At 41.2% G+C, this 17,263-nt stretch overlaps 1 protein-coding gene across 10 annotated transcripts in view; it reads right to left on the reverse strand.

The window, feature by feature from the left end:
* Window positions 1-14,574, reverse strand: part of CPLANE1 (ciliogenesis and planar polarity effector complex subunit 1) — a 139,051-nt gene extending 124,477 nt beyond the window's left edge. For all 10 annotated transcript variants that reach the window (XR_009258178.1, XM_058717773.1, XM_058717803.1 and 7 more), the window contains exons 1-4: window positions 14,460-14,574; window positions 5,309-5,429; window positions 608-743; window positions 375-494 (exon numbers count right to left, since the gene is read on the reverse strand). Coding sequence is in view for 9 of the 10 variants with exons in the window: in XM_058717773.1 (XP_058573756.1) it covers window positions 375-494; window positions 608-743; window positions 5,309-5,389 (337 nt within the window). In the remaining variant the exon portion in view is untranslated. The remainder of the gene's footprint in view (window positions 1-374; window positions 495-607; window positions 744-5,308; window positions 5,430-14,459) is intronic.
* Between the last annotated feature and the right edge of the window lie 2,689 nt (window positions 14,575-17,263).

The raw sequence follows: 17,263 nt of genomic DNA on the forward strand, positions 1-17,263 counted from the left end.
GCTCAGGCCACGATCTCATGGTTTGTGGGTTCGAGTCCTGCATCGGGCTCTGCATTGAGCATGGAGCCTGCTTAAGATTCATTCATTCTCTCTCTCTCTCTCCCTCTCTCTCTCCCTCTCCCTCTCTTTGCCCCTCCCCCACTCACCTGTGTGCTCTCCCTAAATACATAAATAGTAAAAAACAAACACCATCAAAAAAATCATATATACAAGAAAACATATATATGTATATGTATATATATATATTTATATATACACAGATATATTTATGCACACATACAGAGATATTTTTAAAATAGTAATAGGAAAATGTTCCATCTTCTTTTCCTCCCATTTATCAAGGAAACCAATTTAAACAAATAAAAAATTCCCACCTACTGCAGCTTGAATCATTTTCTTAGGCTTTTCAGCTGCCTGTACAGTTTTCAAGCAATCTTGATCTTTGTTCCAAAGAAAAAGCTCCCCTGTAGTGAGTACCCCAGCCAGCCAGGCATCTGTTTCCAAAAAGGAAATACAATAGTTATAATCTAATATTTCCCTTAATATTACCCCAAGTTTTTATGAATACAATTAATCCAGCCTTTTGAAAATATCAGTACTACTTAACCATTACTGGATGTTGTTAGGACAATAGCATCCTTCAACAAAGGCTGCAGACAAGGAATTTTCTTCTTTGTTCTTCCAGAGAGCAAATTAATTTCATTTATAAATTTATTATCCAAAAGGAAAACAGCTTCATTTTCCTAAGAGAAGAAACATATGACACTTAAGAGGTGCCAGGAGGCAATTCAACCTCTAATCTAAATAAATTATCCCAGAAAGGAAAACAAAGTGACATTCAAGAAAGATTATACATTTGTACCACAAATCATAAAATGAAAATAAGGTTGATTAGGTATCCTGGAGATTTTTCACTCTATCTTAAAATATTTATTAGAATTACTAGGTAAGATGACCTAATGGCTGCACCTAGACCTTTTTGACCTTTAAAATTATAAGAGTACCGGAAATGCAAGCTGGTGCAGCCACTCTGGAAAACAGTATGGAGGTTCCTCAAAACACTAAAAATAGAACTACCCTATGACCCAGCAATTGCACTACTGGGTATTATCCAAGGGATACAGGTGTGCTGTTTCGAAGGGACACATGCACCCCCATGTTTATAGCAGCACTATCAACATAGCCAAAGTATGGAAAGAGCCCAAATGCCCACTGATGAATGAATGGATAAAAAAGATGTGGTATATATACAATGGAGGATTACTCGGCAATCGAAAACAATGAAATCTTGCCATTTACAACTACATGGATGGAACTGGAGGGTATTATGCTAAGTGAAATTAGTCAGTCAGAGAAAGACAAGTATCATATGACTTCACTCATATGAGGACTATAAGAGACAAAACAGATGAACATAAGGAAAGGGAAACAAAAAGAATATAAAAACAGGGAGGGGGGAAAAACAGAAGAGACTCATAAATATGGAGAACAAACTGAGGGTTACTGGAGGGGTGGTGGGAGGGGGGGATGGGCTAAATGGGTAAGAGGCACTAAGGAATCTACTCCTAAAATCATTGTTGCACTATATGCTAATTAATTTGGATGTAAATTTTTAAAAAATTAAAATTAAAGAAAAAAATAATAAAATAAATAAGATAAAATTATAAGAGTGCTGGGGCCCCTAGGTGGTTCAGTTGTTTAAGTAGTTAGGTGTCTAACTTCAGCTCAGGTCATAATCTCATGGTTCACGGGTTCGAGCCCTGCATTGGGCTCTGTGCTGACAGCTTAGAGCCTAGAGCCTATTTTGGATTCTGTGTCCCTGTCTCTCCCCTGCTCGTACTCTCTCCCTTTCTCAAAGATAAATAAACACTAAAAAAAATTTTTTTTAATCATAAAAGTGTCTTACAATTCTGCTAGCCAAAATTGGGTTACATGTTGTTTAATTTCATGAATTTGATCAGTAGTATGGGCAAGCTTTTTAATTATTTACCTACACTAGGGGCACCTGGGTGGCTCAGTCAGTTAAGTGTCCAACTCTTGATTTTGGCTCAGGTCATGATATCATGGTGTGTGAGATTGAGCCCCTTACTGGGTTCTGCGCTGACATCAGAAGCCTGCTTGGGATTCTCTCTCTCCCGCTCTCTCTCTGCCCCTCCCCTGCTTGTCCATACGCTCTCTCTCTCTCAAATGTACATTTAAAAAAAAAAAAAAAACAGCATCTTTAAAAAGAAAGAAGAGACTAGAGGAAGTTAACGATATAATTTCTCACAGGAAATGACACTAACACTAAAACACCAATCGTTAACATTTTCATAATTATTACCTATTCTAAGAGGATTTTATAGGCTTGCTAAATTTCCCTAAGGTGACGAATCTCTTCCATATATTGTGAATGGTATTCCTGGATTTCTGGTGTATCCTGGCCCAACTTTATCCTAGTTTTAAGGGGCATAGGGCATACTCATGAAAATCACAATGGTAAGAAAACAGTCCACTGACTGTTCCGGTAAGAAAGGATTCAGAAGATTAAATATTCCCTTTGGTTACAAAAAACAAAAATGTTTTGCACAGCACAGGAGGAAACCATCAACAAAAAGGCAATCTACTGAATGGGAGAAGATATTTGCAAATGATATGTTCAATAAGGGGTTAATATCCAAAGTATACAAAGAAATTATACAACTCAACACCAAAAAACCCCAAATAACCTGATTAAAAATGGGCAGAGGACCTGAATAGACATTTTTCTAAAGAAGATATACAGAAGGTCAATAGATACACAAAAAGATGCTCAATATCATATTATCATGGAAGTACATCAAAACCACACTGAGATATATCATCCTACACCTGTCAGAATGACTAGAATCAAAAAGACAAGAGGGGCACCTTGCTGGCTCAGTCAGTGAGCATGGGACTCTTGGTCTCAAGGTCGTGAGTTTGAGCCCCACATTGGTACTTACAAATAAAATATTAAAAAAAAAAAAAAGAAATAACAAGTATTTGGCAAGGATATAGAGAAAAAGAAACACTTATGCACTGTTGGTAGGAATGTAAATTGGTGCAGCAACTCTGGCAAAACAGTATGGAGGTTCCTCAAAAAATTAAAAATAGAAATACCATATGATTCACTAATTCTACTACTGGGTATTTACCAAGGAAAACAAAAACTCTAATTCAAAAAGACATACACACCTCTATGTTTATTGCAGCATTATTTATAGTAGCCAAGATATGGAAGCAAGCCAGTGTCTATCAATAGATGTATGAATAAAGTTGTGGTATGGGGCACCTGGTGGCTCCTTGGTTAATTGTCCAGCTCTTGAATGCAGCTCAGATCATGATCTCGTGGTTCATGAGTTCGAGCCCTGCATCAGGCTCCGCACTGACAGCACAGAGCCTAATTGGGATTCTCTCTCTCCCTCTCTCACTGCCCCTCCCATGCTTTCTCTCTCTCTCTCAAAATACATGAATAACTTAAAAGAAGAAGAAGAAGAAGAAGAAGGAGGAGGAGGAAGAGGAGGAGGAAGAGGAGGAGGAGGAGGAGGAGGAGGTGGAGGAGGAGGAGGAGGTGGAGGAGGAGGAGGAGGAGGAGGAGGAGGAGGAGGAGGAGGAGGAGGTGGTGGTGGTATAGGGGCATCTGGGTGGCTCAGTGAGTTAAGTGTCTGATTTCAGCTCAGGTCATGATCTTGCAGTTCATGAGTTCAAGTCCCACATCAGGTAGTGGAGAACCTGCTTGGGATTCTCTCTCCCTCCCTCTCTCTGCCCCTTCCCCACTTTGTGTGCACACGCTCTCTCTCAAAATAAATAAATAAACTTAAAAAAAAAAAAAAAGAAGAGGGGGCGCCTGGGTGGCTCAGTTGGTTAGGCATCTACTTCAGCTGAGATCACAATCTCAAGGTTCATGAGTCTGAGCCCCCATCAGGCTCTCTGCTGTCAGTACAGAGGCTGCTTCAGATCCTCTGTCCCCCTCTCTCTCTGCCCCTCCCTGGCTCATGTTCTTTCTGTCAAAAATAAATAAACATTAAAAAAACAAGTTAAAAAAAAAAAGAAGTGATATGTATAAAATGGAATATTACTCAGTGATAAAAAAAGAATGAGACCTTGCCATTTGCAATAACATGGATGGACCTAGAAGGTATAATACTAAGTAAAATAAGTCAGTCAGAGAAAGACAAATATCATGATTTCACTTACATGTTGAATCTAAAAATCAAAATGAACAACAACAAAATAAACAGACTCTTAAATACAGAGAACAAACTTGTAGATGCCAGAGGGGAGAGGAGTGGGGAGATGGGCAAAATAGTTGAAGGGGATTAAGAAGTTCAAACTTCCAGTCATAAAATGTATGTTACCAATATGAAAAATACAGCATAGAGTATATACTCAGTAATATTGTAATAGTGTTGTATGGTGACAGATGGTGACTGTACTTATTGTGATGAGCACTGAGTAATGCATGGAATTATAGGATATGTTGTACACCTAAACCTAATATAACATTGCACGTTAATTATACTTAAATTTAAAAATTCCTTTTGATATTTGCCATCTCAACCTTAAATGTAACAGGACAAATTTTTTTTTTTGAAAATAAAGTATTTCTTCTACACAGACCATTTAACTTTCTTGAGAAGCTAACTTGCTCAACATAAAAACAAACAAACAAACAAACAAACAAATGGGCGCCTGGGTGGCTCAGTCGGTTAAGCATCCAACTTCAGCTCAGGTCATGATCTCGCTGTCTGTGAGTTCGAGTCCCGCTCAGGCTCTGTGCTGATAGCTCAGAGCCTGGAACCTGCTTCAGATTCTGTGTCTCCTTCTCTCTCTGCCCCTCCCCTGCTCACACTTTGTCTCTCTCTCTCAATAACAAACGTTAAAAAAAAATTTTTTAATTAAAAAAAACCACAAACACAAAAAACTCTGTTCAGTGAGGTGATCCTGCTAAAGATGGTGTTTTGTTTTGTTTTTTTTATTTATTTTTTTAATTTTTTTTAACGTTTATTTATTTTTGAGACAGAGAGAGACAGAGCATGAACAGGGGAGGGGCAGAGAGAGAGAGGGAGACACAGAATGGGAAGCAGGCTCCAGGCTCTGAGCCATCAGCCCAGAGCCCAACGCGGGGCTCAAACTCACAGACCGTGAGATCGTGATCTGAGCTGAAGTCGGACGCTTAACCGACTGAGCCACCCAGGCGCCCCTGTTTTTTTTTTTTTTAAAGACCATAGAACATTCTATCTTAGAGGCAAAGTACACATTTAACACATTATTATAGCTGGTATTGTATGAAGAAAGAAAAACCTACCTGTCCTAACCAGGAGACTCGTGGCCAGGGCTTTTTCTGCTTGATACTTGTTGATGTCAAAACTTCTAATCTTATCTCCATGCTTCTTGCAATGACCAATTAGGTAAAAAGTCACAAGATGCTGTAAATAATAATAATAATAATAAGTAGCCCATAAGATTTACAAGGATTCTAATTTAGAATGTTCACAAAGTTTTGGTAAATCACTTTTTTCATCAGCTCAAGTTAACTGTCTTTTTAAGGTAAGATATAAAGAATGCATTCAGTATCTCATCTTATGTCTTGAATAGTCAAGCAAAATGTATTTGCTTTTTTCACAAGTTGTTTCTCGGGCTATGAAGATAAAAATAAACTAGGAAAAGATCTTGACAATGAAGTTTCTATGTGATATGCTTTTCTCAGTGCCATAGGTTGTATTTCCCAAAGATGGCCACAACAGTATCTCCCATCCTACATACTCTTCCTCAACTATGACTTTGACACTTCTCTCATTGAGAGCTCTGCCCCATGCCTCCCTCATCCCTTAAAAGTGGGTGAGATTTTAATTATTCTAACCAAGAGTAAAATGGAAGTGATGTTATACATTTCCCAAGGCTCAATCATAAAAAGCAATTATACCTTCTACCTTACCCCCTGGAGTAATTACACTCTTGAAGCCTTCAATCGCCATATAAACAAACCACCCTGAGCCATCGAGCTGTAAGAAAGTCCAAATTAGCCCACATAAAGATGAAGCCCCAAGAAAACATGTAGTGAAGATGCGTTAGCAAGTACCCATGCTGGGTATGGAGATAGTTGCAGTGGAAGCCAAGAAGAGTTTGTCAGAGCCCAAGCAGGGTGAGGAAAACATAATCCATTCTTGGGAGAATCCTGGGAGGATGTTCACACAGTGTGACATGACAGCCTGGCACAGTGTGCTGGAGCCCAAACAGAGAGAAACACAGAAGTCACACTGAAAAGGATCCCACTGACCAAACTGAAAACAGCTGGAGGATCAAAACATATTACGGCAATGGACTTAAAATCCATAGAATAAAATAGAAAACCATGAATCCATAGAATTATGAATAAGTAAACAAATAAATTGAACATTTCATAAAAATGGCATATTTACATTGTTATAAAGTATAAAAATACCCTATAAGGTACTCATTAGTTACAAAAATAGAGTAACTTTATGATGAAAAAGCCAGGCAGACTCCATTTAATCCAGTGATCAAAATGAAAATTATCAGAAATGGGACAACTGAAAATCATGTATCACCTAATAGGTAAAATGAGAAAAATTTCTGTGACATCTGTGCTAAAGACACATAACCTGAATCTAATCACAAGGAAATATCAGGAAAACCCAAGTTAAGGGACATTCTACAAAATAACTGATCTGAAAACTTTCAAAAACCTTGAAAAGTTTCAAGGGTATGAAAGTCAGAAAGATCAAGAAACTGGTCCCAGGATGCCTGGGTGGCTCAACTGGTTGAGCGTCTGACTCTTGATTTTGGCTAACGTCATGATCCCGGGTCATGGGACTGAGCCCCACATCAGGCTCCACTGAGCATGGAACTTAAGATTCTCTCTCTCCCTCTGACCCTCTCCCCCACTGCATAGTCTCTCTCTCTAAATTTAAAAAAAAAAGAAAGAAAGAAAGAAAGAAAAAGAAACTGGTCCCAAGTGGAAAACCTGGTAACTAAATAAATTGCAATGAGTATCTTTTCATGATAAAAGACAATATTGGCAACAGGCAAAACTTAAATAGAAAGAGAAACTGAGGACGATATGGTTGTAATGTATGAATGCTAATTTTGATTTTGATGTGGTGTCTTCCAATTTTGGAGGTGAATGTCCTTGTTTGCAGAAAATACACACTAAAATATTCAGAGGTAAGGGAACATCAGTTGGTCACTCTCAAATGGTTTGTGAAAAAAAGTTCTTTGTACTATATATGCAATTTTCCTGGAAGTTTCTGTTACAAATTAATTTTTTTTAATTCTCAAAATTGTGAAATCTTGAACAATGATGTAATTTGGTCATCGGTCTGCACTGTATTCAATCATTAACCATATTCTTTCCTCCTTTTTAAAAAATTCTATATTCCTGGGGCACTAGGGTGGCTCATTCGGTTGAGCGCCTGACTTCAGCTCAGGTCATGATCTCACGGTTTGTGGGTTCAGGCCCTGCCTCGGGCTCTGTGCTGATAGCTCAGAGCCCGGAGCCTGCTTCAGATTCTGTGTCTCCCTCTCTCTCTCTCTCTCTCTCTGCCCCTCCCCGACTCGTGCTCGCTCTCTCTCGAAAATAAATAAATGTAAAAAAAAAAATTTTTTTTTTTAATTCTATATTCCTGGGGCACCGGGGTTGCTCAGTTGGTTCAGTGACCAACTTTGACTCAGGTTATGACCTTCCAGTGCATGAGTTCAAGTCCCGCACTGGGCTCACTGCTGTCATCACAAGCCTGGTTCATATCCTCTGTCCGCACCCCCCCCCCCCCGCCCTCCCCTATTTGTGCTTTTTCTCCCTCAAAAAAAAATTTTTTTAATTCTATATTTCTAATTCTATTTAGTTTACAAATTCCAAAATAGTTGAATTTATTTGGTATGATTAAAGATCTTTAAAAAGAAAGTAGCTGAACTTTTTAATAAAATAAGCTTTAAAAGAAAAACTATCCAAGTACAGCAAAAAGGACCTATTAAGATGCTAGCCAACCTCATATTTTATACTGTAACATTATGTTTTTCAATTACTCAGAACTCTAAAAATCTAAATGACTACTTCCTGAGACACTATTTTTATAAATTTTAAATATAACTAAAATTATAAATAAATTATTTAAAAAAGTGAACCAAAAGCAATAGGAATGATTTTATCAGAAAAGCATCATTTGTAGCTCCTAATGAAATAATAGGTCTAGTCAACAGTATCAGTGGTTGCTAAAACTATTAGGTGAAAGTAGATGGGGAACTCTGTAACAGATGAACTGACATGGCCTACACTCACTAATAAATCTTAAAATTACTATGAGACAGGGGCACCTGGGTGGTTCAGTCAGTTAAGCACTGGACTCTTGGATTTTGGCTCAGGTCATGGTCTTGCATTTCAGTGGGTTTGAGCCCCGAGTCAGGCTCTGAGCTGGCAGTGTGGAGGCTGCTTGGGATTCTCGCTCACCCTCTCTCTCTCTATCTCTCCCCTGCTTGCACTCTCTCTCTCAAAATTAAAAAAAAAAATTTTTTTTAAAGTTACTGTGAGACAAAGACATTATATCCCTCCTGATATGTTGCTACATAGATAGGAGGTACACAGAACCATCTATGAAATATTCTTTAAAAGATAAAAATTTTAAACTGAACCTTAATCTGTCTGACTCTAAACATCAATGAACAAGAAATAAAGAAAATAAAGGAACATATTAAATACACCAGGAAAATAAAATCAACCAAATTCACAATGTAAAAAATGCTATAGGATAAATGATGCAGTTGGTTCAACAAATAAATGGTATTTTAACGGGGGGAAGGAGTGGGGCACCTGGGTGGCTCAGTCAGTTAAGCATTTGCCTTTGGCTCAGGTCATGATTTCACAGTTCATGAGTTCAAGCCCCGCCATCAGGCTCTCTGCTGCCAGCGCAGAGCCTGCTCTGGACCCTCTGTCCCCTTCTCTCTCTCCCCATCCCCTGCTGTCTCTCTTAAAAAATAAATAAACATTAAAAAAAATTTTACAGGGGAGAGGGAGAAGCTTATATATGTATTACATAGATATAGATATGCATATATGGGGTAACGTTAAGAGACATAATAACCAAATGTAATATACGAAGATCTATTTTGGACTTTAATTCAAATAAACCAGTTAGAAATAGATATTCAGCAGCTGCCAAAAGAATAAGGTAGGTCTAGGGGCGCCAGAATGGCTCAGTTGGTTGTGCACCCAACTCTTAATTTCAGCTCAGGTCATGGTTCCAGGGTTGTAGGTTCAAGCCCGGAGTCAGGTTTTGCACTGAGCATGGACCCTGCTTGGGATATTCTCTCTCATTCATTCATTCTCTCTCTCTCTCTCCCTCCCCCCCTCTGCTTGCACTCTCCCTCTCTCTCTCAAAAAAAAAAAAAAAAAAAAAAAGAATAAGGAAGATCTCTCTGATTTCTAGAATATATTGCTAATTGAAAAAAGTAAAGTGCAAAGGAATATACATAGGGGCACCTGGCTGGCTCAGTTGGTAGAGCAAGCAACTCTTGATCTTGATCTTGATCTTGGGGTCATGACTTCAAGCCCCATACTGGTGTGGTGCCTACTTAAAAAAAAGAGTATACCTAGTATACTACCTTATATGTAAAGAGATGAAAATAACATATGCATCATTTAATTTTGTAAAAAGAAAAAGAAAACAAAAATTAACAGGCTAATAACTAACTTCCACTGGGGGGAGGGTGACAAAGTGGAAAGGCTAGAAAGAGAGGGATACTTCTTAATATACCTTTTTGTATAGTTTTGATTTCTAGAATCATATTAGTAAAAACAAGAATGGAGGGGGTACATAAAAATACAAAGAGAAACAAATCTGACTGTATTTCAAATGAGTAAAATAACCCCAATGAAGAAAAAAAGGATCAATTCAAGTAACTTTTTTTTTTAATTTTTTTGAGAGAGACAGAGCATGAGCAGGGGAGGGGCAGAGAGAGAGGGAGACAGAATCCAAAGCAGGTTCCAGGCTCTGAGCTGTCAGCCCAGAGCCTGACGTGGGGCTCAGACCCATGAAATGCAAGACCATGACCTGAGCTGAAGTCGGAGGCTTAACCATCTGAGCCACGCAGGCACCCCCAAATAACCTTTAAACAGAATATTTTGACGATATGCTCTCAAACTGAAGATAAAAAGAACAAACAAATGTCAAATTCTTCTTGGTTGTTTTCCCTAGGGGTATAAATACAAAAATTATGAAGCTACTTTTTGTGTATTGTAGGGCTGAGCAAATAAACATATGCATACATATGTGTATCACACACACACACAGCTGTTGATGGGAGCCAGCATTCTCATTGAAGAAGGGGAAACAATTATAGAATGGGGAATGGGGAAAGGTAAAGAAAAGCCCTAAGAGGCTAGATTATAATTGGAAGTATCTGTATAAAAACTCATGATTTCTAGCTCTGTCCTCTAAAAGAGGCTAAGAGCAATGATACTCCAGTAGCAATGAGCAAACCTAGCACCCAGATTTTGGTTTCTAAACCAAAAAGAAACACCATTCCTCAGTAAAAGAAACCAGGACTCCTTGAAAAAACAGCTGATTTCAGGGCAGGGATAGAAAAGGAAACAGATGGACCTGGAACATTTTTTTGTTCCAAAGTTAAGGAAACAAACATATGATAGAGACATGTCAAAAGAAACAGGATCGAGATTGAAGGGCCAAATCCCCCAAATTTGAGACTCTCAGCATCAAAGAAGATGAGCAACAGGTTACAATCTATTAAATAAAAAATATGGGGCACCTGGGTGGCTCAGTCAGTTAAGCATCCAACTCTTGATATTGGCTCAGACTGTATCTCACCATGGTATGATCGAGTCAGACTCTGTGCTAGGCATGGAGCCTGCTCGAGATTTTCTCTCTCCTTCTCCCTCTGCCTCTCTCTCCCCGCGAAAGAAAGAAAGAAAGAAAGAAAGAAAGAAAGAAAGAAAGAAAGAAAGAAAGAAAGAAAGAAAGAAAGAAGAAAGAAAGAAAGAAAGAAAGAAAGAAAGAAAGAGGGAGGGAGGGAGGGAGGGAGGGAGGGAGGGAGGGAGGGAGGGAGGGAGGGAGGGAGGGAGGAAAGAAAGAAAGAAAGAAAGAAAGAAAGAAAGAAAGAAAGAAAAAGAAAGAAAGAAAGGTTTTGGTGGATACTAACTGCACATATGCTGAACAAAGTTTGAAGTTTAAAACTTTCCTCCCTTCCTCTGTTTATACAAAATAAAATAACAAGTTTCTCAAAAAAAAAAAAAAAAAAAGAATAAATGAGGCCACACTGATTCAAGGGTAGATGTGGAAAACCACTATTTTAAAACTATCATATTAGGGGCACCTGGGTGGCTCAGTTGGTTAAGCATCCGACTTCGGCTCAGGTCATGATCTCGCCAGGTTTGTGGGTTCGAGCCCCGCATCGGGCTCTGTGCTGACAGCTCAGAGCCTGGAGCCTGTTTCGGATTCTGTGTCTCTTCCTCTCTCTCTGCCCACCCCCCCATGCTCGTGTTCTTTCTCTCTCTGTCTCTCAATAAAAAATAAACGTTTAAAAAAAAAAATATCATAGTAAAAACTAATTTAGGAAAGAACCATCAATGGATGCTAAATCAGGCAGAGGGAGGGGGAGGATTCTGATAAGGAACAAGATATTTACATAATCTAGAGGTACTGGGGCACCTGGGTGGCTCTCTGGGTTGAGGGTCTGACTCTTGATTTCAGGTAGGTCATGATCCCAGGGTCATGGGATTGAGCCCCGTGTTGGGTTCCAGGCTGGGTGTGGAGCCTCCTTAAGGTTCTCTCTCTCTCTCTCTCTCAAATATAAATATAAAATATATAATATATATATTTTTATAAAACATATATAAAATATATACATATATACACACACACACAATCTAGAGGTATTTCCCCACAAATTACAGCTGACCCTTGAACAGAGGTTTGAACTATACAGGTCCACTTATACACAGATTTTTTCAATAAATCTAATATAGTACTGCAAATGTGTTTTCTCTTCCTTATGATTTTATTAATACAATTTTCTTTTCTCTAGCCTTAAGAATACATTATATAATTCACACAAGATACAAAATATGTGTCATTTTTGTTATTGGTAAGGCATGGTCAACAGTATACTATTAGTTCAGTATTTTGGGATTCAGCAGACTTTCAACTGCTTGGGGGGAGGGGGTGGCACCTCTAACACCCATGTGGTTTAAAGGTCAACTGTACTTAATTGGAAAATAAGGAGAAAATAACTGTTAATAGAAAAAAAATGAGAGGGGCGCCTGGGTGGCGCAGTCGGTTAAGCGTCCGACTTCAGCCAGGTCACGATCTCGCACTCCGTGAGTTCGAGCCCCGCGTCAGGCTCTGGGCTGATGGCTCGGAGCCTGGAGCCTGTTTCTGATTCTGTGTCTCCCTCTCTCTCTGCCCCTCCCCCGTTCATGCTCTGTCTCTCTCTGTCCCAAAAATAAAATAAAAAACGTTGAAAAAAAAAATTAAAGAAAAAAAATGAGAGTGGAAAAAAGGGATAACATCTTAACCTATAAGAGGGACACATGCTCCTCTGATTGTGATAATGTGAAGACATGACATTACTTCTATAGTATTCCAACCAAAAAATTCAAACCTAACTCTATTCATGAGGAAACTCATATCGAAGAATATGATATAAATGGGCTCTTATTCCTTAAAAATATCAATATCATGAGAAACAAAGGCTCAAGAACACTCCAAGTTAAGGAAGATAAACAATATAAGGCAACTAAATGAAATAAAATAAACTGGGGCGCCTGGGTGGCTCCGTCGGTTAAGCGTCCGACTTCGGCTCAGGTCATGATCTCGCGGTCCTGAGTTCGAGCCCCGCGTCGGGCGGGCTCTGTGCTGACAGCTCAGAGCCTGGAGCCTGCTTCAGATCCTGTGTCTCCCTCTCTCTGTGACCCTCCCCCGTTCATGCTCTGTCTCTCTCTGTCTCAAAAATAAATAAACGTTAAAAAAAAAAAAAAGAAAGAAAATAAACTGAACTGTATCTTGTACTAGAAAATTTATTATAAAGGATATTATTGTGACAACTGACAGAACTAGAAATGTGGATTATAGCACAGATAAAAGTAATTAAATTTCCTGAATTTGGTAAATGTACTTGTTTATGTAAAAGTGGTAAGAGGCATGAAGCATGCAATCCATTCTCAAATAGTTCAGAAAAAACAATGTGTGTGCACAAGTATAAAGAAAAGAAAAAAGCATGGGCAAAATATGAACAAAGGGTTCCACTGGGTAAGAGTACAGGAATTCCTTAGTATTATTCTTGTAGTTTTTCTGTAAACCTGAATTTCAAATTCAAAAAAAAGAGGAGATTGGAATATGACAGGGTATTAGATGTTATTGAGGAATTAATGTTATTTTGGGGAGTATGTGGTAATTCTGAGTTTGGGGGGGGGGGGGGGGTTAATGTCCTTACCTCTCCTAGATAGGAGAGATACAGTATACACCTAAGTATTTATGCCAGGAATTTGCTTTAAAATACTCCAGATGTATCGCCATAGATAAGCCTCGCAACTAAAATGTAAAGGATAAAAAGCTCAAGATGTGAAGACAGCCCTACAGGATTTGATGATGGATGGTCTTTCACCTATCGTAACTATAAAAGATGTTCTCACCTCCTGTTAGGTGGCAAAGATTATTTCTGCCTCATGGTGAACTGGCACTCGAAACACTAAAGCTACAGATAACATCATGAAACAAGTACAATTCACTAACGAAAGAAAGAAATAAAAAAGAAACTCAAATCACACAAGGTATGTTAGGAGGGAAAATATGGTTAAGTCTACCCTAAAAAAGTACGTTTATTCAAAACACACTGGAGAACACAATTTCCCGAGAAAAAGAGTCTAAGAAATCGCGTCCATTCATTCACCAGTGCTCAATTCATACCAAAGAAAGTCAAACAGAAGTTTCCGCCACGACCACCCCGCACAGGTCATCAGGTCATGTCCAGAGACCCCTCTGGGGTTTTCCACCGGACCCTGCAGCGTAGGCTTGGCGGGGACAGCCGCCGTCTCCCCCGCGAGGTGCTCAGTGCGGTGACCACGGGGACGCACAGGGGTGGACGACCAGGAGGGGGTCCCCGCCCAGGACTGGCGCGGACCGGAGTTCGTCCCGCGCCGGCCGGAGGGCGACCCGACCCCCGGAGCTCCCGCGCCTCCGTCAGCCTGCGGATGCTGCGGCGCAAGAGCGACGCGGGGAGGCTGGGGCAGGCCGAGGGAGAGGCAAGGGCCCGGACAGGGCAGCGGGGAAGGACGAGGGGACGGGGTGCGGCAGGAGAAGGCGGGGGGAGGTCGCGCACCGGCCAGACGCTAGGGTGCGGGTTGGACCCGAGGAGCCCGCGGACGCCGGCGGCCCAACGTGCGGGGAGGGGGCTGGGGCCACAAGCGGCAGGAATCTGCCCTTAGTTACCTCCGCCGGGGCTCCTGGCCCGTCCGGGGCGGGGAAGGCGAGGCCGAGGGCGAAACGGGCAGCGCTGCGAGGAGGCGGGAGGGCGACGGCCACGGGCCCAGCGGGCCACCGGACGCGAGCCTGTACCCTGGCGACCGCGGCGGGCGGGGAAGGAGACGGCGGGCACCGCCAGGGCGCCTGCTCGGAGCCGCCCGGGAGCGCGGGCGGGAAGCTCGCGATGCTCCTCCTTTCCTCCTCCTCTTCCAGGCTCTCCAGGTTCCCGCCCCTCGTCCTCCGAGCCGCCCCTCGACTCCGCACCCTCTCCCGGCCTCCTTGCCTCCGCCTCCCGCTCTCCTCCGCGGGCTCCCGCCGCTTCCCCCCCCCCCCCGCCTCCCCCCGCCCCCCCCCCCCGCCCCCCCGCCGCTTCCCACCCCCCCCCGCTTCCCACCCCCCCCGCTTCCCCCTCCCCTTCGGTCTCCTAAGCTTCCGCCCGGGGTTCGTTACTCTCGCCGGCGCGCTTCCGAGGCTCGCGTCTTGCGTGCCCGGGAACTGTGCAGCGCTTTTCAAAGAAACTCTTTAATAACCGACTGATGGGCCACTCGCGGGACGTCCCCTCTCGTGGGGAGTCCTCCCCGGACCCGAAAACAAAAGGCCCCCCCACAGACCCGGTGGACAACCTACAGCACTAAGGGAAGTGTGTCTGTGCTCGCCATCCTAGTGATTTGTTCGTCTCTGACACTGTTTTGGCTTCCTTTGCCCCAGTCCTGGGTCCAGCCGACTGACTCGGGACAGGGGTCACGAACAAGCAGCCCGGTCTAGCCTGGAAAAGCATTTTTTTCTGTAACTTAAATTTGAATGCCTTAGGCAGTGGCATGCTCTGTTTTCCCTCCTCATCTTCCTTTTCACATGTTGAATGTGAGAATTATTTGGAGAGCTTTGAAAAAACATTGGCGCTCGGGTCCACTACTAAGGAGTTTGATTTGATTGATCTGGGATAGAACCCAAGTTTCTCTTGCTCTTCCTAAAAGTTCCCCAGGTCTATACTCGAATTAACATTTAAAAAAAATAAAAAGAATCTCACACTTAAAAATAAAATAAACAATTTCTCCAGGTGATTCAAATGGGAAGTCAATGTAGAGCCTGATATGTATATTACCGAATTGACATTCTTAGTCATAATACTAATTCCCAGGCCACCAGCATCATGAACATTGCGTATGGGCCTCACTTGCGTCTTCTTCAAACAGGTGACAATGCTAACTCTATCTTATCATATATTTTTGATTTCTAGTGAGATTGAACATTTTTCAAATATTTGTTATCCATTTGTCCAATTTCTCTTTTTTGAATTGTCTCTATATTCCTTGACCGTTTGTTCAATTGCAATGTTCAAGTTTTTGTTATTCTAAATAATTACTTATGAGAAGTAAGTAATTATTCTGCCAAATGGAGCAAGTCTGCCATTTACCGTTTAATTTTGTTGATGTAAGTTACATGAGAATGTGAAATAACTAAATCTATTTGATAAGGTTTTCATGATTCTTATCCTCATTTAAACCAAGTTTCAGCTCCAGTCACCATTCTTTTTTTTTTTTTAAGTTTATTTATTTATTTTGAGAGAGAGCACGGAAGCACAAGCAGGGGAGAGGCAGAGAGAGGGGAGAAGAGAAAACCCCAAGCAAGCTCCATGTTCAGTGTACAGAGCCTGATGCAGGGCTTGAGGAAACCTTGACCTGGGGTTTGGGGAAGGGGTTACTTGATCTCACAACTGTGAGATCATGACCTGAGCTGAAACCAAGAGTTGGATGCTTAATGGACTGAGCCACCCAGGTGCCCCCACTATACTTAAAACCAAAATGAAACCACACATCTAGAAATTCATTTTCTTAGGCTCCATTTCCATTGAATTAGTTCAATTTAATGATCATACTACCATCTCATGGCTTTAGTTTTTTTAGAACAGTTTAAGGGTCACAACAAAACGAAAGGACAGGAACAGAGAGTTCCCATGTGATCCCCTGCCCCCACAAAAGCATAGCCTCTCACCCATTATTAACATCCCTCACCAGATTGGTACATTTGTTACAATTAATGAACCTACACTGATGCATCATCATCATTCAGACTCTATAGTTTACATTATGATTCACTCTTGGTGTTGTACATTCTGTGGGCTTGGATTTTTCTGTAATTTATTACTAATTATCATATATGACAATGTTGTGTAGGGACTTTGAGAGTTTGGGGGGAAACTGTGTGACAATATTCCATGTTAAGATGTCCCTTTTCTTGGTGTGCCTGGATGGCTCAGTCCGTTAAGCGTTGGACTCTTGGTTTCATCTCAGGTCATGATTTCAAGATCATGAGATCAAGTCCCACATCGGGCTTACACTGACAGGCCAAGCCTGCTTGGGATTCTTTCTCTGCCCCTCTCCTACCCACACCCACTCACTCTCTAAGTCAAATAAAATTTAAAAAAAATTTTTTAAAGACATCCCTTAAATTGTGGTTTATATACACAATGGAATACTACGTGGCAATGAGAAAGGATGAAATATGGCCTTTTGTAGCAACGTGGATGGAACTGGAGAGTGTTATGCTAAGTGAAGTCATACAGAGAAAGACATATACCATATGTTTTCACTCTTAGGTGGATCCAGAGAAATTTAACAGAAGACCATGGGGGAAGCGAAGGGAAAAAAAAAAAAGTTAGAGAGGGAGGGAGGCAAACCATAAAAGACTCTTAAAAACTGGGAATAAACTGAGGGTTGATGGGAGGGGGGGGAAGTGGGTGATGGACATTGAGGAGGGCACCTGTTGGGATG

The sequence above is a fragment of the Neofelis nebulosa genome, chromosome 1 (assembly GCF_028018385.1).
Source record: "Neofelis nebulosa isolate mNeoNeb1 chromosome 1, mNeoNeb1.pri, whole genome shotgun sequence".
Taxonomy (NCBI): domain Eukaryota; kingdom Metazoa; phylum Chordata; class Mammalia; order Carnivora; family Felidae; genus Neofelis; species Neofelis nebulosa.